We start from the raw sequence: 22875 nt of genomic DNA on the forward strand, positions 1-22875 counted from the left end.
TTCTCTGACTCCGTCGTGCTGCTATCTCCTGACACTGTGGGAACTGCGGCTCTCTGACCGGCGGGGACGATTTCACCGCCGATCAGAAGCGGTGATTGCTGCGCTGTCATGCATATGACAGCGTGTCAAACACTGCAATGTCGGGTCCGCTCTGCTTGATGACAGGCTGCATGGACGCATCATGCAGCCTGCCATCTGGAGGTAGCAGAGCCGAGCATGAGGTCACATCCGGCTCTCCTTAACTTTTCTGCAGCAAATACTCTGCAAGAAAAGTCAACGTGCGTATTTGCAGCATTTTTTCACCATCCATTCAGTCAGTCAATGGGTGAAAAACACTGAAAGAAGTGACATACTCTATGCCAAAGAAAGCACAAAGTGCTGATCACACAAAAAACCAATGTGTGTACGCATGAGATTTCTGAAATCTCATAGGCTTTGCTGGTACTGCAAAAAAAAAGCAGCTGAAAATTAGCATAAAAAAGCAGCAAAAAAAACGCAGCAAAAACACCCAGTGTGAACTTACGCTAAAACATTACTAATAAGGCTGTGTTCACATGTTGTATTTTTGCAGGGGTTTTTGCTGCTTTTTTATGCAAGTTTTAAGCTGCGTTTTACAGTATCAGGATTGGACTGCTAAGGACTGCTAAATATCAGAAATGTCCCATTAACAATCAGTCATAAATGCTGACAACCCCACATGTAGGTGCAGACCGTATGCCAGGGTAGTGTCAGTGCCATTCTGGATAGCAGGGCTCATATTGGAGCTGTCTATGACCTTCTAGGGACCATCTAATATTATCCCCCATAGTGACCCCTACATGACAGGCGGCGGCAGACCATCTGCTGACAGCACAGTGACATGATGAAGGTGCCAGGACTTGCAGGCATTGCTGGGACCATGGCATTCCCTGGAGGTGCACAGAGCAGTATCAGCCCCCATTCCTCCCCCAAGACGTTTCACACATCATTACCTTTCTCTCCAACACAGACTCCTTTGATCAGTGTGAGTGCTCCCCGGCTATACCGCCCCATCACAGAGCAGCCCCGAGCCCCTGCCGTGCACTTACACTATCCACGTCCCGGGAAAGAGAAGGCTGGCAGCGTGACGGGCAGGATCACCCAGCCTGGATTCCTGGAGAGAGGCATGCAGGTGCCAAGGCTGCGCTGCCGTGCTGACCGCTGTCCTGGGCTTCAGCACTTCACAGTACATTGCCGGCATCCAGGTGGAGGCTTCTCCCAATAACTCCAGACGTTTCAGCTGCTCTTCCCCCACCGCCAGCCGCTCGCAGGTCCTGATGGGCAGAGGGCTTCAGCCTTTCCGATCCCCGGGTCAAGGCACCAGCAGTCCGGCCGGGGTACAGCAGAGGGACGTGATCCCCAGCAGCCAAAATACTGAGGTGGGCGGGTGGACTGTCAGGCAGAAACTGAACTTGGCGCCTCAGCGAGGAGGGGGTGGGGCCTATGATGTGACGTGTTTCCGCTTCTGGCTCCCTGTGCAGTACAATTAACTGCGCGGGATCCGAGACCCGCAGCAGCCAGAGAATGTAGGTGGGAGGAGGGAGCAGGGAGGAGGGAGATGGAAGATGGGCGGGCAAGCCGCGTTCCATTAAAAAAAAAAAAAAAAAAAAAGAACGAAAAAAAAAAACCTTGTTCAGGTGCCGCCCCCCCCGCATCCCGCCGCCCTAGGCACGTGCCCTCGGCCATTCGGCAAGAAAAGGCAAATGGACAGGTCGACGACATGGGCCACTAAAGAAGACAAACAGAGAGGTACCATGTTCAGAAGACCCAACCCCCCAAAAGAAAACAAGTACTGATGATTAGTGTTGAGCATTCCGATACTGCAAGTATCGGGTATCGGCCGATACTTGCTGTATCGGAATTTCCGATACCGAGATCCGATATTTTTGTGATATCGGGTATCGGGTATCGCAACAACATTAATGTAATAATGTGTAAAAAAGAGAATTAAAATAAAAAATATCGCTATACTCACCTGTCCGACGCAGCCGGGACCTCAGCGAGGGAACCGGCAGCGTTCTTTGTTTAAATTTCGCGCTTTTACTTGGTTACGTGAAGTCCCGGCTTGTGATTGGTCAGGGCGGCCATGTTGCCGGGACGCGGACCAATCACAGCAAGCCGTGACGAAATTACGTCACGGCTTGCTGTGATTGGTCCGCGTCCCGGCAACATGGCCGCCATTAACCAATCACAAGCCGTGACGTCACGGGAGGCTGGACATGCGCGTATTTTGAAAAGCGCGCGTGTCCAGCCTCCAGTGACGTCCCGGCAACATGGCCGCCATTAACCAATCACAAGCCGGGACGTCACGGGAGGCTGGACATGCGCGTATTTTGAAAAGCGCGCGTGTCCAGCCTCCAGTGACGTCCCGGCAACATGGCCGCCATTAACCAATCACAAGCCGGGACGTCACGGGAGGCTGGACATGCGCGTATTTTGAAAAGCGCGCGTGTCCAGCCTCCAGTGACGTCCCGGCAACATGGCCGCCATTAACCAATCACAAGCCGGGACGTCACGGGAGGCTGGACATGCGCGTATTTTGAAAAGCGCGCGTGTCCAGCCTCCCGTGACGTCACGGCTTGTGATTGGTTAATGGCGGCCATGTTGCCGGGACGCGGACCAATCACAGCAAGCCGTGACGTAATTTCGTCACGGCTTGCTGTGATTGGTCCGCGTCCCGGCAACATGGCCGCCCTGACCAATCACAAGCCGGGACCTCACGTAACCAAGTAAAAGCGCGAATTTTAAACAAACAACGCTGCCGGTTCCCTCGCTGAGGTCCCGGCTGCGTCGGACAGGTGAGTATAGCGATATTTTTTATTTTAATTCTTTCTTTTACACATTAATATGGTTCCCAGGGCCTGAAGGAGAGTTTCCTCTCCTTCAGACCCTGGGAACCATCAGGAATACCGTCCGATACCTGAGTCCCATTGACTTGTATTGGTATCGGGTATCGGTATCGGATTGGATCCGATACTTTGCCGGTATCGGCCGATACTTTCCGATACCGATACTTTCAAGTATCGGACGGTATCGCTCAACACTACTGATGATATAACCATTCCAGTAGGGGGCAGACTAAAATTTTTCGCCACTCAGTGGGAAAAAATAACAACCAGTTTGTGGATTTTAAATATAATCAGAGATGGAATAAAATTACAATTCTCTCACTTTCCCCACGAATCATATATTATAACATCCCTCAGCTCGCCTATACAACAAGAGGCCCTTGAGGTTAAAATACAAACCCTATTATCAAAACGGGTTTTAGTCCAAGTTCCTGAAGAACAGAAAGGTAGGGGATTCTATTCTCCCCTATTCTTGATTTCCAAACCCGATGGTACATTCAGAACAATTATAAACCTTAAAAAGCTTAATTCATTTATTAAAAATAATACGTTTAAAATGGAGTCTATTAGATCCACCATAAAGCTACTTTTTCCAAACTGTATGATGGGGGGCATTGATCTAAAAGATGCTTATTACCATCTCCCTATTCATGACAGATACCAGAGATTCTTCAGGGTAGCGGTGACAATCAAAGGCAAGATTCATCATTTCCAGTATGCAGCCAGGGCCGGACTGGGACTAAAATTCAGCCCTGGCATTTGAAGTTACACAGGCCCACTTGTCACATGGTGACTGTATAGTATCTTTGTACACTTGTAGGCAGGGCCGGTTTTAGGCAAAGTGGGGCCCTAGGCAAAGTTTAAAATGGGTCCCCAAATGCTAACATATTGCACATCACACAGAAGCCTTTCTGTTGTATTTACGTGCGCTGAGTTCAGGCCGCTAAACGAGTTTGATCAACAATACTGAAGTTGTTCAACGCTTGTTTCCCGGCCTCTTTCCACCAGCTGAGGAATAATGATGAGACAGAACGATCACTAATAGATCACCATACAGTATCATGTTTTCAGCAGCACATCTACAGTTTACACTGGCAATGTGCTGCTGACAACAAGGCTTTTTGTTCCAGCAAAAACAATCCGAATATGCAGCATTTTACTTGTTTAGTAAAATACACCCCATAGTCCTCCATATATTATAATGTGCTCCATAGTCCTCCATATAGTATAATACACTCCCTATAGTCCTCCATATATTAAAATACACTGCTCAGTCCTCCACATAGTATAATACACTCCTCATAGTCCTCCATATAGCATAATACAATCCTCATAGTCCTCCATATAGCATAATACAATCCTCATTGTGCTCCATATAGTATAATGCACCGCCACAGTCATCCATGTAGTACAATTCACTTCCCATAGTATAATGCACCCCATAGTTCTTCATATAGTATAACGTATTCCCCATAGTCCTCGATACAGTATAATGCAGCCCACATATAGTATAATGCAGCCACCCCAGAGTATAATGCAGCCACCCCAGAGTATAATGCAGCCACCCCACAGAGTATAATGCAGCCACCCCAGAGTATGTAACCCCCATAGAATATAATACAGCCCACCTCCCCATAATATATAATGTAGCCCCCCATAGAATATAATGCAGCCCCCCATAGTATATAACGCAGCCTCCCCCATAGAATATAATATACCCCCACAATAGTATATAACACAGCCACATAGTACATAACATGGCCTCCCCCATAGAATATAATATACTCCCCATAGTATATAGCAAAGCCCGCATATTATATAGCACAAACCGCATAGTATACAGCACAGCCTGCATACTATAGCACAGCTCGCATAGTAGATAACACAGCCCACACAGCAGTATTCAGCACAGACCACACAGTAGTATACAGCACAGACCACACAGTAGTATACAGCACAGCCCACGTAGAAGTATACAGCACAGTCCACACAGTAGTATACAGCACAGCCCACAGAGTAATATATACAGCACAGCCCACAAAGTAATATATACAGCACAGCCCACAAAGTAATATATACAGCACAGCCCACAGAGAACTATATACAGCACAGCCCACAGAGAACTATATACAGCACAGCCCACAGAGAACTATATAAAGCACAGCCCAGAGTACTATATACAGCACAGCCCAGAGTACTATATAAAGCACAGCCCAGAGAGTACTATATACAGCACAGCCCAGAGAGTACTATATAAAGCACAGACCACAGAGTACTATATACAGCACAGCCCACAGAGTACTATATACAGCACAGCCCACAGAGTACTATATACAGCACAGCCCACAGAGTACTATATACAGCACAGCCCACAGAGTACTATATACAGCACAGCCCACAGAGTACTATATACAGCACAGCCCACAGAGTACTATATACAGCACAGCCCACAGAGAACTATATACAGCACACAGTAGTATACAGCACAGAGCACAGCCCACAGAGAACTATATACAGCCCACAGTAGTATACAGCACAGAGCACAGCCCACAGAGAACTATATACAGCACAGAGCACAGCCCACAGAGAACTATATACAGCCCACAGTAGCATACAGCACAGAGCACAGCCCACAGATAACTATATACAGCCCACAGTAGTATACAGCACAGAGCACAGCCCACAGAGAGCTATATACAGCCCACAGTAGTATACAGCACAGAGCACAGCCCACAGAGAACTATATACAGCCCACAGCAGTATACAGCACAGAGCACAGCCCACAGAGAACTATATATAGCACAGAGCACACAGTAGTATACAGCACAGAGCACAGCCCACAGAGAGCTATATACAGCCCACAGCAGTATACAGCACAGAGCACAGCCCACAGAGAACTATATATAGCACAGAGCACACAGTAGTATACAGCACAGAGCACAGCCCACAGAGAGCTATATACAGCCCACAGCAGTATACAGCACAGAGCACAGCCCAGAGTACTATATACAGCCCACAGTAGTATACAGCAGAGCACAGCCCACAGAGAACTATATATAGCACAGAGCACACAGTAGTATACAGCACAGAGCACAGCCCACAGAGTACTATATACAGCCCACAGTAGTATACAGCACAGAGCACAGCCCAGAGAACTATATACAGCCCACAGAGAGCTATATACAGCCCACAGTAGTATACAGCACAGAGCACAGCCCACAGAGAACTATATACAGCCCACAGTAGTATACAGCACAGAGCACAGCCCACAGAGAACTATATATAGCCCACAGCAGTATACAGCACAGAGCACAGCCCACAGAGAACTATATATAGCACAGAGCACACAGTAGTATACAGCACAGAGCACAGCCCACAGAGAGCTATATACAGCCCACAGCAGTATACAGCACAGAGCACAGCCCACAGAGAACTATATATAGCACAGAGCACACAGTAGTATACAGCACAGAGCACAGCCCACAGAGAGCTATATACAGCCCACAGCAGTATACAGCACAGAGCACAGCCCACAGAGTACTATATACAGCCCACAGTAGTATACAGCACAGAGCACAGCCCACAGAGAACTATATATAGCACAGAGCACACAGTAGTATACAGCACAGAGCACAGCCCACAGAGTACTATATACAGCCCACAGTAGTATACAGCACAGAGCACAGCCCAGAGAACTATATACAGCCCACAGAGAGCTATATACAGCCCACAGTAGTATACAGCACAGAGCACAGCCCACAGAGAACTATATACAGCCCACAGTAGTATACAGCACAGAGCACAGCCCACAGAGAACTATATACAGCCCACAGTAGTATACAGCACAGAGCACAGCCCACAGAGAACTATATATAGCCCACAGCAGTATACAGCACAGAGCACAGCCCACAGAGAACTATATACAGCCCACAGTATACAGCACAGAGCACAGCCCACAGAGAACTATATACAGCCCACAGTAGTATACAGCACAGAGCACAGCCCACAGAGAACTATATACAGCCCACAGCAGTATACAGCACAGAGCACAGCCCACAGAGAACTATATACAGCCCACAGTATACAGCACAGAGCACAGCCCACAGAGAACTATATACAGCCCACAGTAGTATACAGCACAGAGCACAGCCCACAGAGAACTATATACAGCCCACAGTAGTATACAGCACAGAGCACAGCCCACAGAGAACTATATACAGCCCACAGTAGTATACAGCACAGAGCACAGCCCACAGAGAACTATATACAGCCCACAGTAGTATACAGCACAGAGCACAGCCCACAGAGAACTATATACAGCCCACAGCAGTATACAGCACAGAGCACAGCCCACAGAGAACTATATACAGCCCACATCTCTTCTCTTCCTCCCCTCACCTCCTCCGAGAATGGCCCCACAGTCCAGAAAAAAAACAAACTCTCCTCACCTCTCCTCGTGCCCAGCGTTGCTTCCTGGTTCCTGCTCCTGTCTCTGTCTCAGCAGCTGCAGTCTGCCCGGGACACAGCAGGTGCGCGATGATATGACATCATCGCGCACCCGCAGTGTCAGAGGCAGAGCGGGGAATGATGGGAGAGGAGCGTCTGTAGACGCTCTCTCCTCCATCATTGCATTCAACTGTACCGGCGTCTATACGCCGGTATAGTTGAATGCGACGGCGGGGGCGGCGGATTGAGCGGCCCACCACTGGCACCGGCCCTTCTGGCATTTGCCAGAAGTGCCCTATGGCCAGTCCGGCCCTGTATGCAGCTATGCCCTTTGGACTCTCTACAGCGCCAAGGATCTTCACCAAAGTAATTCTAGAGGTGATGGCTTATCTTCACCAAAAAGAGACATTAATTGTGCCCTACTTAGATGACTTTTTGGTCATCGGAAATTCAGTTTCTCAATGTGCTGACAGCTTAGCTCATTCAATTTCATCTCTACAGGATCTAGGTTGGATCATCAATATCAACCAATCCAGACTTACTCCACTGTCACTCCAAGTGTTTCTGGGGTTCCATCTAGACTCTATAACCCAAAAATGTCTTCTCCCTCAGGTAAAAATATCACTCATCAGACATCGTCACAGCTGCGATGGATAACCCACACATGTCCCTAAGGAGAGCTATGTCGTTACTGGGATCTCTTATTTCTTGTACCCCCGCAGTCCAATGGGCACAATACCATACCCGGACACTGCAACACCAAATCCTCCAAGAGGAAAGACGACTACATGGTCACCTGAATGCAAAAATAACTTTGTCCCAGGAAGTTTTAACTTCCTTAACGTGGTGGCTAGATTCTAACCATTTGATGAATGGTGTTCCATGGGTAATAACACCATCTCACACTATAACCACTGATGCTAGTCCTCACAGATTGGGCGCCCATATGGGAAGTAAATTTTGCCAAGGGGTATGGGACACGGAAGAATGCCACAACTCATCTAACCTTAAAGAATTAAATGCTGTAAAATACGCCTTATATCATTTTTTCCCACAGCTCCAGGGAAAAGACGTCAGAATCCTTTCCGACAACACCACCACAGTGGCATATCTAAACAGACATGGAGGTACTCGTTCAGAGACTCTGATGTCTTCAGCTGGGAAAATCTTGGATCTAGCAGAAAAACATTTATTATCCCTTACTGCGCTTCACAAAAGGGGGGAAAACAACCAGCAGTCAGACTTAAGTCGACACACCATGAGGCAGGGGGAATGGTGCCTAAACCATCATATCTTCCAAGAGATAGTATCCCTATGGGGTCGTCCTCAAATAGATCTCTTCGCCACAAGAAGAAACAGGCAAGTCTGGAAATTTGCCTCCCTATTTTTAGCAGATCATCTGGACATTCTAGACGCTCTCCAAGCCCCTTGGCAATTCACTCTGGCATACGCCTTCCCTCCGATTATATTATTACCACAGATCATACGGAAAATCAGAGAAGATGGAGCGAGAATTATACTGATAGCTCCATTTTAGCCAAAGAGGCCATGGTTCTCGTGGCTACAAACCATGTCGGTCTCAGACCCTTGGGTCCTCCCCTCGATACCCAACCTTCTCTTCCAGGGACCGTTTTTCCACCCTCAGGTGGACAATCTCCATCTGACGGCCTGTAATTTGAAAGGCAAATGCTAAAATTAAGGGGGTTCTCGGAGGGATTGATTGACACACTCCTCCAAAGTAGAAAACATTCTACCACAAAAATATATACAAAAATATGGAAGAAATTCTTACAATTCCATACATCTCCCAACACATCAGAAGTTCCAATACAATTTATCTTGGAATTCCTTCAAAAAGGGATGAAACTAGGTTTATCCGTAAATATGCTAAAAGTTCACGTATCAGCACTAGGGGCCCTCTATGGCTATAACATTGCCGGAAATAGATGGGTGTCCTGATTTCTCACAGCTTGCCAACGGATAAATCCCATTAACATACCTAGAATTCCTAAATTTAGTTTTACCAGCCCTAACAGACTCCCCGTTTGAACCAATAGACTCAATACCCATTAAATACCTATCACTCAAAACGGCCCTCTTGGTAGCGCTGACTTCGGCTAGGAGAATCGGTGACATCCAAGCTCTCTATAGATCCACCTTTCCTACTGACCTTTCAGGATAATTTGATTCTTAAACCAGACCCCTCCTACCTTTCCAAGGTAGCAAAGAAATTTCATAGATCACAAGAAATACTCCTGCCCACCTTCTTCAGTAATCCCTCCACTCCTGAAGAACAGAAGTATCACACTCTAGATGTTAGGAGAGTAGTTTTAAAATACATTGAAAGGACCAGAAGCTGGCGACAGTGTAGGGCTCTGTTCATATCCTTCCAGGGTCACAAGAAAGGTCACGGAGTCACAAAAAGCACCTTATCCTGGTGGATCAGGGAGTCTATCAGACTGGCTTATTCCGCGAGGAAAGAAAACCCTCCGGAAGGCATAACAGCGCACTCTACCAGAGCTATGGCATGCTCCTGGGCCAAAAGAGGAGATGTCCCAATTGAAACTATATGTAAGGCGGCAACTTGGTCAGATCCTTTTACTTTCTATAACCACTATAGGCTTGACCTATCATCAACTTCTGACCTAGACTTTGGCAGGGCTGTCCTCAGCATGGTGGTCCCTCCCTAGGTGATGGTCTCTAGAAAATCTCCAGTAGGGTGCTGTCGTGGCGAAGGGTAAAAAGCCAAATTACTCACCGGTAATGCTCTTTTAGTGAGTCCACGACAACACCCTCTCACATCCCTCCCTAGGGTAATATAGTATATACTAATGAGTAAAATTCCTCTTACCAAACATAGAGCAAATAAGGTTAAAATTTAAATAATGATATTTTGCCTAACACTGGCGGTCCTCCGGGTACCCTGAAATCAAAACTGAGGAGGAAAGGTGGACCGCCCCCTTTTATCTTTCTGTAGGTTTCCTGTTCCTGTGGGGCGGATCCCTCTCTCCAGTAGGGTGCTGTCGTGGACTCACTAAAAGAGCATTACCGGTGAGTAATCCGGCTTTTCAGCGTGTGCAGGCATCATAACTAAAAGAGCCACCTTGTCAGAGTGCAGCATTTGTGCTGCACAAGCTGGCTCTTTTAGTTACAAACGCCTGAGGGGGGTGACAGGTTCCCTTTAATGATATAAAAATTGACAGTTTGAAGAAACCAGGAAAAAAAAAACACGCAATTTTCAAACTTTTCTACAAATTTGTGATATTTTTACAAATAAACGCAAATCATATCAAATAAATTTTATCAATATCATGAAGTACAATATGTCATGAAAAAACAGGCTCCGAATCAGTGTGATATGTTGAAGTGTTCCAGAGTTATTACATAAAGTGACAGTGGTCAGAATTGGAAAATGATCTTGGTCACTAAGGGGGTAAACTGGCACTGACTAGACAGAAATGGGCCATCCTCAGTGAGGTTTTGCCCACATCCAACATGCCAGGGCAAATTGCAGAAGTCTTGAAAATTAAGGTCAACACTGTAAATATCGTGTCGAGTCTTTACATAAACTTGATTTATCTGTCAGTAAAAGTGCAAACCCTTATGAAATGCATAGAATTGTATTTCAGTAACCGTGGAAACATCAGACTAAAGATCTAAGAACATTGAAGCCGCATACGTGTGAAAATCAAAATTTGAGTGCGTCTCAAAACCTTTGTCCATGACTGTACAGATTGGGAATGTTCTTTGCGCTACAATTATTGTAGCACTATACAATTCAAAATGTGATTTCTTGCCACTTACAGTAGATTGCTTTTTTCCGATTGTCTTTTATAAATGTTGTAGGTATAGTGTGAAAACATTTTCTGCTTTTTTATTTAAATCTTTGTGCTGAAATCCATGTTTAAGAGGTTGTCCGATAACACCGCATTGATATCTGATCTATCGGATAGGCCATCAATAGGAGATCAGCGGGCATCAGCCACCTAGCGCCTCAATTTATCAACTGAAAACCGCTCTGGCGGTTGCCGGATGTAAACCTATGGAATGGAGCTAGAGAGCGCAGCTCCATTCAGTATGTAGTGGTTGCTGCCTGGTACTGCTGATCAACTGCTACGTAAAAGTATAGGAATAGCGGCTACTGCAGTACAGCTTCTACTTCAAAGTATAGGGATAGTGGCTGCCACCGCATAGTGCAGAATAACTGCTTACGCAAAAGTATATGAATGGCGGCTACTGCCGGGTACTGCAGAAAAGCTCCTATTCAAAAGTATAGGAATTGCAGCCACTACCAGATACTGCAGATCAGCTCCTATTCAAAAGTATATGAATGGCGGCTACTGCCGGGTACTGCAGAAAAACTCCTATTCAAAAGTATAGGAATTGCAGCCACTACCAGATACTGCAGATCAGCTCCTATTCAAAAGTATATGAATGGCGGCTACTGCCGGGTACTGCAGAAAAACTCCTATTCAAAAGTATAGGAATAGCGGCTACTGCCGGGTACTGCAGAAAAGCTCCTATTTAAAGGTATAGGAATTGCAGCCACTGCTGGATACTGCAAAACACCTCTTATTCACGAGTATAGGAGCCGTTTTGCAGTACCTGGCATCGGCTGCTATACTACACAAGGAGCTGCGTTCTTCCATGGAGCAAATAATGATGGGGGTGTTGGGGTTTTGAACCCCCACTGATCTCATACTGATGACTTATCCTGTCGATAAGTTATCAATATGATGTGACCAGACAACCTCTTTAATTTGCTGTTTTTTTAAAGTCTGCTTTATTATTCTCTGAACTTGTTTAAGGCTATGTGCACACGTTGCGTATTAGGCTTAGGAATTTCTGGTGCGGATTCTGCCTCTCCTGGCAGAAAACGCACCTGCGGTTTTTTGTGCGGTTCCGCAGCGTTTTTTTGTGCGTTTTTGCTGCAGTTTTCTTGCGGATTTGCTGCGGTTTTTCCCCTTGCGGTTTTCTGTAATGGAATGGGTACAAAAACGCTGCAGATTCACAAAAAAGAAGTGACATGCTACTTCTTTTAAACCGCAGCTTTTCCGCAGTGGATTTTCCGCAAAGTGTGCACAGCATTTTTTTTTCTCATTGATTTCCATTGTACTGTAAATCAATTGCGGATCTTCAGTGTTTCTGCACCTCAAAAAACGCTGCGGATCCACAGCAAATCCGCAACGTGTGCACATAGCCTAATTCCTCTCCGACATGTTATGTGCTGTACATGTATATCACACTCTGGGTGTGGGGTAGGGAGTGGTCTCTGAGCGTGCTCCATGTAAGCAGATGCTATCTGTTGTACAGCCAGCATTTACCAGTCTGTTTGGAGCTAAGCTTTGTTTGCTGCAGATAACCCCATAAATGCCACCATCAGTCGCTCCCAGCAGCATTTTAAAGCGTGCAGTCCCAGGTACTCATCAACTGGGCCTGCTTCCATTGAAATTAAAGGCATTAAAAAGCTGATTTGGTATCACTGTGTCAGGAAAAGTCTAAATTTATCACTTAAAGCAAAAATATCAAAATGCCAGAATGTCTGTGTTTTTTGGTTGCTTCAGCACCTACAAAAATGCAGTAAAAAGCCGTCCAAACCTCAAAAGTGCCCCAAAATGTTATCAATTAAAAAAAACAACAAAAAAAACACCTCACGGCTGAAAAGACAAACTCTTCCACAGCTCCTTCGACAAAAAAAAAATCATTAAATTAATAATTTGAGTGTCTAAGAGAATGGAAATATAAGCCAATGTATTATTTATTTATTTATACAAATTTCTGATTTTTTTTTCGACTGTTAAAATACAATTTTGGTATGGCTGTATTTGTCCTTACCTGAAGAGATGTGTTGCTGGGGTATTTTTACTACACAATGAGCAACATAAAAGCAAAGCGCAAAACTCAGTGGCAAAATTGCAAAGAAAACAAATGTTGACTTTATGCCTTAAGGACCAAGCCTAAATTGGCGGAATACACAGACACCACCAAATTGCAGATATAATCAGGCAATGTATAACTGAACATTTTTACATTTAGGGGTGCTGCAACCCTACAAGTAGCTGCATGGACCATGTATAGTTGTTTGCAGTGCTTGTGATTTTGGAATTGGGAACACTGCTGTATAAACAAGATCGTAATGACACATAGAGAGAAATTCACAGACCAGCTCCTACCCAAAGTCTTTACAAAATTGCAGGCTCTGCATGTAAATGATACTTATGCTATCGTTATGTGCTGTCCCTCTAATACTGCAGAGATTTACTAGAAAATGCTTTTTTGGGTGCTGGTTTTCAAAGCTCCCCTTGTGTTGTGTCACAGGAACACTCTGAGCCATTGTCTTGGTGTCTATCAGCAGTATTAATGTAATATATCTTTATCAGGATTGACGCTTTCTGCATCTGATTTTCCTCTTCCAGGTCATTATGACAAATGTGTCTTTAGTCTTCGTGAAGAGAACAAGAGTGACCTGACACTGGTGCTGAATTATATCTTCTCCCATGCTCAAGTCACCAAGAAGAATCTGCTCATAACTATGCTGATTGTAAGTCGCCTATTATGGTAATAAGTAAATGTAGAATACACAAAGAAAAACTGTATAGAGAAAAGGGTCTTTTTTGTTTTTTTTTTATAACTCGGGATCTTTTAATTTAATTGAAAGCTGCATTGAATCGTACATGGGACTGCTTGGCTGAAATTCATGTATTAAAGAAGCACTCTTCATCAAAATGTTATCCTCTTAATATATTGCAATAATTATATTACATAGCACTTACCGTATATACTCAAGTATAAGCCGACCTGAGTATAAGCCGAGACCCCTAACTTTGCCACAGAAAACTGGGAAAACTTAATGACTCGAGTATAGGCCTAGGATGGAAAATGCAGCAGCTACCGGTAAATTTCAAAAATAAAAATAGGTACCAATAAAAGTAAAATTAATTGAGACATCAGTAGGTTAAGTGTTTTTGAATATCCATATTGAATCAGGAGCCCCATATAATACTCCATATAGTTCATGATGGGCCCCATAAGATGCTCTATACAAAATCCGCTCCATATAATGCTCCATAAAGTTTGATGGGCCCCATAAGATGCTCCATATTAAAATATGTCCCATATAATGCTGCACAAAGGTTAATAATGGCCCCATAAGATGCTCCATAGACACATTTGCCCCATACAGTGCTGCATAAAGGTTAATAAGGGCCCCATAAGATGCTCCATAGAGATATTTTCCCTATATAATGCTGCTCAAATGCTGATTATGGCCCTATAGGATGCTCTATAGAGACATTTGCCCCATATAATGCTGCACAAATGCTGATTATGGCCCCATAAGTTGCTCCATAGAGATATTTGCCCCATAAAAAAAAAAAATGACATACTCACCTCTCGTCGCTCAGGCCCCCGGCACTTGCAATATTCACCTGTCCTCGTTCCACCGCCGGGCGCTGGTTCTGTCTTCCACGTTCTCTGCACTGACGTTCAGGCAGAGGGCGCGCACTAACCACGTCATCACGCCCTCTGACCTGAGCGTCACAGCAGAGGACGTGGAAGACGGAGCTGCGCCCGGCGGTGGAACAAAGACAGGTGAATATCGCGCAATGGTGCTCACCCTCCCCATTATACTCACCTTCTCCCAGCGCGGTCCCTGGCAGCTTCCCTGATGGTCTTCTCCGGGCGCTGATAGCTTCTTCCAGCATTGAGCGATCACCGGTACAGCTCATTACAGTAATGAATATGCGGCTCCACCCCTATGGGAGTGGAGTCGCATCCATATAAATTACTTTAATGAGCAGTACCACTCAACGCTGGAAGAAGCTGTCAGCGCCTGGAGACCATTGGAGATGCAGGGACCTCGCCAAGAGCAGGTAAGTATGTGACAGCCGCTGCTCCCCCTCCCCCGCCGACCGCCCTGGGACAATGACTCGAGTATAAGCCGAGAGGGCCACTTTCAGCCTAAAAAAAATGGGCTGAAAATCTCGGTGTATACTTGAGAATATACGATATAGTTGTGCATTGTGCCCTTCCCCCACTTAATTCTTCTCTTTTCCATTAAGTCTATGACATCACGTGATTAAAAACTGACTAGCTGAATCCTTCTAAGCTCTGTATAGGAACAGGAGATCAATTTTCCCTGTATGAGTCACTGCAAAAGTCCCTGGCACAGGAGGAGGGAGCAGCTGGGTCAGGATGTGAAAAGGGGAATGATAAATGCAGGGATGAGAGGCTCCTTGTTTATACAAGAGCAAAGAATAATTAGCTGGGTAGAAAGGCAAAATGTGCAATTGTATGTACACAGTGCTATATAATATGATGATTGATATATATTAAGAGGATAAAAACTTTGATGGGAGGAGAGCTTCTTTAGTTGCACTAGATTTTTCAAATCGGCTGACATGTCCTGGGAAAGATGTGGGCTCCCCGCCGGACCCCACATCAAAGGGAGGGAGCACGACGTTGGCGTACTATTATAAATAGAAAGAAAGCGGCTAACAGCACTACCGTGGCTTGTGGCTGCACGTCCTAACTCCACAGGATCCAAGTGGAGATTAACATACCAAAGATTCAAAGTAAAGGACAGCATCCAATCCGGGTGAAAGTAACCAACGATTTATTGTGCCATTCTGCAACGTTTCAACCCATGTGGGTCTTTATCAAGCATACATACCACTGAAATTGACGGCCTTAAATAGGAAGTAGACAACTACCCCCATTAGGGTCCGCCCATACAAATTTACATATTATATATACGGTGATAAAACAATTACATAAATTGTGAAAAACATCTCATATAAATAGTTTAAAACATATCATAATGTCATTGGAGAGCATGATATTTAATAACTCTCTTTGTGATCAATATAACGAGCACATAGGTTTAGTACTACATAAACAACAACATTGCTCCAAGCCTATCAGAGTCACCCCCATGTCCCTGAGGCAGCCAATGGCTGCCACCGTTATACCCCCTATGGTATCCACCATTAGGATAAGCCAATCCTTCTTCACGTTATTAAAACGTCCAATACCTGCATATTAACTAACCCTCCATGATATCTATTATCCTAGTCCGCAGCTGTTCACTCACCCCACCAGACCGGAACCATGTCCACCGGCTCCATAGTAACGCTGTAAATAACGCTCCGGCATCCATTATGCACATGTTCGCAGCCATCTATTCACCAGAGCGGAAACAGAAAACCGGACATCAATATTGCGCATGTCTGTCGGCTCCATGGCAACGCTGTAAACAAACAGCGCCGGCGATATATAACAACCAAAGCAAATAACTAAAGCCACGGAGTTAATCCAAACTCCATCTAGCAATCAAGGAACTCCATCACTGGACCCATCCTCCACAGAAAACGGCTGCTGATCGCTAAAAAATCTATTGTATGGTTACCGACTACTTTCATTTTTAACTGCGCATATCCACCTACCCCATGACAACGCTGTAGGTAAACAACCACCAGCGCTGCGGCGTCACAAACGTAGACACCCAAAAGGGGGAACTGACTCATCTAGATAACGATATCACTCCAAATTCCGTCCCAGTATCAAGGAACTATATCTCTACATCCTTGTTTTACAATCCAAACCCTCCGATCCCTAAAGAAAAAGAAAGAGGGGGAGGAGAAAAAAGGAGGGGGGAGGGGGAAAAAAAAAAAAAGGAAAGATCTAAAAGAATTGGACGGTGACTCTATATATATATATATCATCATCACAGTTGTCCCCAAGCTACATCCCATCTAAATATGGGGTCCATGTGTATATGATAAAAACTAACATTGTCAGCTAAATGGCCTACAATATACAACAGAATGACCTACACTGTCATAATCATTCGTAAGTCCCCTAAATTCATGGACATATTGGTGGCACAAAATTCTTATGTCAGTAATTTTTTACATATAGCTAAGGGGAGAAAAAACCACACTATAGTACATGAACTTGCCCAATAAGATCACAACAAAAAACATATGAACAAAATAATAACCTACCACCCTTTAAAAACACTAGATCCTATAGAGTCCGAGCCGCACGAATCACAAACCGCCCATCCGACTATAACAGTCAGGGTACACACAATAAGAGATTATAATCTATATTTAGCCCACCAGGCTGGCGAGAACCCAACCTAGAAATCCATTTGAGTTCCTTTTTCTTAAGTAATCTGACCCTATCACCTCCTCTACGAAGGGGGGGTACATGATCAATCACTCTAAACCGCAGCTGACTGACCGAATGCCCACTCTCCACAAAATGTTTAGGTACAGGTAACTCTATCTTTTTAGTTCTAATGGTACTCTTGTGTTTCCCAATCCGGGATTTAATTTCCATCGTGGTCTCACCCACATAGGTAAGACCACAGGGGCAAACAACTAAATAAACAACAAAGCTGGATGTGCATGTGTATCTCTCTTTTATATAGAACTTCTTACCCGTATGTGGGTGACTAAACTGGTCTCCCTTGATCATGTTCCCACAACATGCACAGCCCAAGCATGGAAAATTACCAGGTCTAAACGGGCCCAAAAGTTTCTGTACATTACCCATTGTCGACCCTATATCAGATTTAACAAGCTGGTCTTTCAAGTTGCGTCCCCTCTTATAAGATAGAATCGGTGGTAGGGTAAATTCCTCAATATCTGGAAATCCTTTGTGCAAAATATGCCAGTGCTTGTAAATTACATCTTTTACATACCCGCTGGCTGTGTTGAATGTGGATACGAAGGGAATTCGCTTTTGTTTTATCCTCAATTTTTTCTCCCTTACTGACCCCCTAGATGTCTCCTTGGCTTTATGCAAGAAGCCTTTCACACTGGTCTCTGGGTACCCCCTTCTCAAGTCGGTCGGTCAGTCAGCTGCGGTTTAGAGTGATTGATCATGTACCCCCCCTTCGTAGAGGAGGTGATAGGGTCAGATTACTTAAGAAAAAGGAACTCAAATGGATTTCTAGGTTGGGTTCTCGCCAGCCTGGTGGGCTAAATATAGATTATAATCTCTTATTGTGTGTACCCTGACTGTTATAGTCGGATGGGCGGTTTGTGATTCGTGCGGCTCGGACTCTATAGGATCTAGTGTTTTTAAAGGGTGGTAGGTTATTATTTTGTTCATATGTTTTTTGTTGTGATCTTATTGGGCAAGTTCATGTACTATAGTGTGGTTTTTTCTCCCCTTAGCTATATGTAAAAAATTACTGACATAAGAATTTTGTGCCACCAATATGTCCATGAATTTAGGGGACTTACGAATGATTATGACAGTGTAGGTCATTCTGTTGTATATTGTAGGCCATTTAGCTGACAATGTTAGTTTTTATCATATACACATGGACCCCATATTTAGATGGGATGTAGCTTGGGGACAACTGTGATGATGATATATATATATATAGAGTCACCGTCCAATTCTTTTAGATCTTTCCTTTTTTTTTTTTTCCCCCTCCCCCCTCCTTTTTTCTCCTCCCCCTCTTTCTTTTTCTTTAGGGATCGGAGGGTTTGGATTGTAAAACAAGGATGTAGAGATATAGTTCCTTGATACTGGGACGGAATTTGGAGTGATATCGTTATCTAGATGAGTCAGTTCCCCCTTTTGGGTGTCTACGTTTGTGACGCCGCAGCGCTGGTGGTTGTTTACCTACAGCGTTGTCATGGGGTAGGTGGATATGCGCAGTTAAAAATGAAAGTAGTCGGTAACCATACAATAGATTTTTTAGCGATCAGCAGCCGTTTTCTGTGGAGGATGGGTCCAGTGATGGAGTTCCTTGATTGCTAGATGGAGTTTGGATTAACTCCGTGGCTTTAGTTATTTGCTTTGGTTGTTATATATCGCCGGCGCTGTTTGTTTACAGCGTTGCCATGGAGCCGACAGACATGCGCAATATTGATGTCCGGTTTTCTGTTTCCGCTCTGGTGAATAGATGGCTGCGAACATGTGCATAATGGATGCCGGAGCGTTATTTACAGCGTTACTATGGAGCCGGTGGACATGGTTCCGGTCTGGTGGGGTGAGTGAACAGCTGCGGACTAGGATAATAGATATCATGGAGGGTTAGTTAATATGCAGGTATTGGACGTTTTAATAACGTGAAGAAGGATTGGCTTATCCTAATGGTGGATACCATAGGGGGTATAACGGTGGCAGCCATTGGCTGCCTCAGGGACATGGGGGTGACTCTGATAGGCTTGGAGCAATGTTGTTGTTTATGTAGTACTAAACCTATGTGCTCGTTATATTGATCACAAAGAGAGTTATTAAATATCATGCTCTCCAATGACATTATGATATGTTTTAAACTATTTATATGAGATGTTTTTCACAATTTATGTAATTGTTTTATCACCGTATATATAATATGTAAATTTGTATGGGCGGACCCTAATGGGGGTAGTTGTCTACTTCCTATTTAAGGCCGTCAATTTCAGTGGTATGTATGCTTGATAAAGACCCACATGGGTTGAAACGTTGCAGAATGGCACAATAAATCGTTGGTTACTTTCACCCGGATTGGATGCTGTCCTTTACTTTGAATCGTTGGCGTACTATTAGGCCTAAGGTCGGAAATGGGTTAAAAATTGTCATGTACATATGTATTCACACCCTTTTGCTATGATGCCCCTAAAATTTCTAGTGCTGGAAATTACCTCATAAGTCACATGTTTAGTGAAAGGAAGACCAATGGAATTCCTTGGAATTGGTGGATGTCTCCGGAAAATCTTCAGAAGTGAATCTCTTGGGTCTTCTCTCCCTGCATCACTGTCACCACCAATGCAAATCCACATGGTTGGGGAGCTCTGGTTAAATATTAATACCTACAGGGCATCTGGTCATCAGAAACCTGGGCCAGGTTCTCAAACTACAGAGAGCTACAAGCATTATGGGAAGCACTGCTGAAGACCAGCATGTCAGGACTCTTTTGGACAGTGTCACAGCAGTTTCAATTTTTTGTCACCCCGGAGGTCCGAGACATCACCTTCAATCTTTAACCTCGAAAATCTTTCTTTGGGCAGAAAAGACAGTTCTAGCCAACTCGGCAGTACACCTGACAGGATCACAGAACCAGGTGGCAGATTTCCTTAGCAGAGCAAGTGTGGTCCTCGGAATGGAAATTGAATTGTACTACACCAGAATATAAAGGTTTCAGGGAGGACCTTCAGGAGTTCATATAATAAGGAGGAACTCATACAATAAGGAGGAACTCGTACAATAAGGACCTACTAGGAACCTTTATATTCTAGAAACTTCACTACTGTACTGCCTAAAATGTATGTGCTCCAGGGAGTTCCTTCCATGAGCTCATACAATAAAGTCCTATTAACAGCCCAAACATTCCAGTCTCCAACAGTGTAACTAGAGTCTGATGGGCCCTGGTGCAGAATTTGGATCTGGGACCCCGCACCTGCATATTAGTCAGATGTATGGCTCCTTGTAGTGTTTTAGATCCTATACAGACATACGTGTTCATCTCCTGTCCTGGCTATCTCTTGTAGTAATCTCCCTAATTCTGAGCGCCTTCCAGTAATAATGTCCCCATCTTGGTCCCTTCCAGTAACAATGTCCCCCATCCTGAGCTCCATGCTGTAACATTTTCCCTGATCCTGGGCCCCTTCCTGGTATAGTGCCCCCCATTCTGGTATAATGACTTTATGGCCATGTTCATCTGATTGGCTGGCGGCGTGTAATGTGATGCATGGAGTCGGGAGTCTTCTGCACTGCAATACATTTCACCCGAATGTTCATCCTCAGGAGCACATCCAGGTGATATTGGCATCAGCAGTTCCCTCTCCCGCACTGGCCTAGTCGCTGTCGCACCCTCTGCAGGCATCATTGTTACGCCCCTGCTAGTCACTTCACTCCTGTACTGGCTAGAATGTATGGGCTGCAGGGAATCCTAATAGGTACTTAAACATTCTAGGCTTACCCGCATTCAGCGCGTGGTGGCGGAAAGTGAAGTCCGGAAGACCCGGGGAGAGCCGGCAGTGAAGCTGAGTGGTGAAGTTAGTATTAGTCTTATTCTATTGTTTGTTTGTTTTTATTAACTTTTAGCAGGCCCTTTAGGTTTAGCCAAATGGTGGCATGCCATCTTGCTGAAGTCATAACGAGCAAATTACAAAATATCCAAATTCTGGAGTCTAGGATTTTTCAAATAGAATAAAATTCCACACTAATAAATTTGTACATCTCTACAGCTCTAATTCCAGCTTAGGTTTGGCACAGTAGTGTTTTCTTTGTGAGCTCGTGACCATTGCTGTCTGTGAAGGGGACTGTCTATCTTACGTCAATCAGTAAGCCAGCCCCCTTCACTGCCATGGCCAATGCATTCACGTTTTTTAATGTGTCACATCTCCCAAACCCTTCACCACATAGTAATTATCGATTTAGGTAGAGAAATTGTCAGTTATGGATTAGGTTTTCGATTTGGTATAGCGGATTTCCAATAAATATATCAATATGTTATGTCTCCTATCATCCTAACGTTGAACACCAGACTGGACTTCTGAGAATACAATCATCTTGCTTATGATGAAGGCTGTGATCTTGGGCTTGAATCTCATATGTTTTAATTTGTGAGAGGGGCGAGTGCTCGGTTAGCTAGTGTGATTCTAAGTAACGCTTGCCTTAAGAATCTCATTATTCGAACACAGAACTGTATTTCCTCTGAGAATTCTGGAGTAGCTTTGAGCTGGGCCTGTTCATTTCTCAAGCAATCATAGCTGCGTGATGGAGAGAGAAAATGGCAGCTGTTCCTAGCTCAGGCCTTCAATTTTCTTCAGTGTCCAGCCATTCAAGTGTGTAATTACACAGGGATGACGGGAAAACGTCAGGCCTTGTAAGGGAACTGCTTGCAGGCTTGTGCTTGCAGACTGTGAGAATGAGGACAAGAAAAATTCAATTAATGTGCCTGTATTTTGTATGCTTCGTATATAATTATTAATGTATGCTGTACACCACTATAGAAAGGTCTAGCATGTATTGTAATTTAATCCTTTCCACCCTCATACACTTCTGGTGCCAAATGAGAATATATTCTTCTGGATGGAATGGGCTGAAATTAAACAAGGAGTTTTATATGGCCTTTTTTTTTTTTTTTGCAATTTTGACATTTAGGACTATTGGTGCAGATTATAGGGAAATATTATAAAAATTCATGAGGCTTATTTTGCTCAGAATATCACTATTAATACAAGTTATTAGGACAGCTAATTTTAGTGAGAAACTTATAAGATAATCATTAGTTATTGGTAACAACCAATGTTTTTCTTAGCACCCCAATCTGAATCTTTTACATGGATATATTGGTCTTTTTTTGCTCTCTTCAAAGTTTCCATGCTTTCCAATAGCAAGTTTTTACATGTCTCCTTCAGTGTAAAGTAGTTCAAAATTTGCCCATTCACATTCTGAGACACTTAAGGGGTTGTCAACTACTCTGACGACCTTGTCTCAATTAGTATAATTCGCCATATAAAATAGAAACTCCTTATACTCCCCTCCAGTGCAGTTCCTACATTTTCTGTGCATGCTGTCCCAGAGCTTGCATGACATTTCCCACAGGGCT

At 44.3% G+C, this 22875-nt stretch overlaps 1 protein-coding gene across 2 annotated transcripts in view; it reads left to right on the plus strand.

Moving 5' to 3' along the window:
* ACACA (acetyl-CoA carboxylase alpha) overlaps positions 1–22875 on the plus strand; it is a 483059-nt gene that overhangs the window by 124872 nt on the left and 335312 nt on the right. For both annotated transcript variants that reach the window (XM_077295311.1, XM_077295310.1), the window contains exon 25: positions 13730–13854. In XM_077295311.1, the coding sequence (XP_077151426.1) occupies positions 13730–13854 (125 nt within the window). The remainder of the gene's footprint in view (positions 1–13729; positions 13855–22875) is intronic.

Source organism: Ranitomeya variabilis, chromosome 3 (assembly GCF_051348905.1).
Source record: "Ranitomeya variabilis isolate aRanVar5 chromosome 3, aRanVar5.hap1, whole genome shotgun sequence".
In the NCBI taxonomy this organism is placed as follows: Eukaryota; Metazoa; Chordata; class Amphibia; order Anura; family Dendrobatidae; genus Ranitomeya; species Ranitomeya variabilis.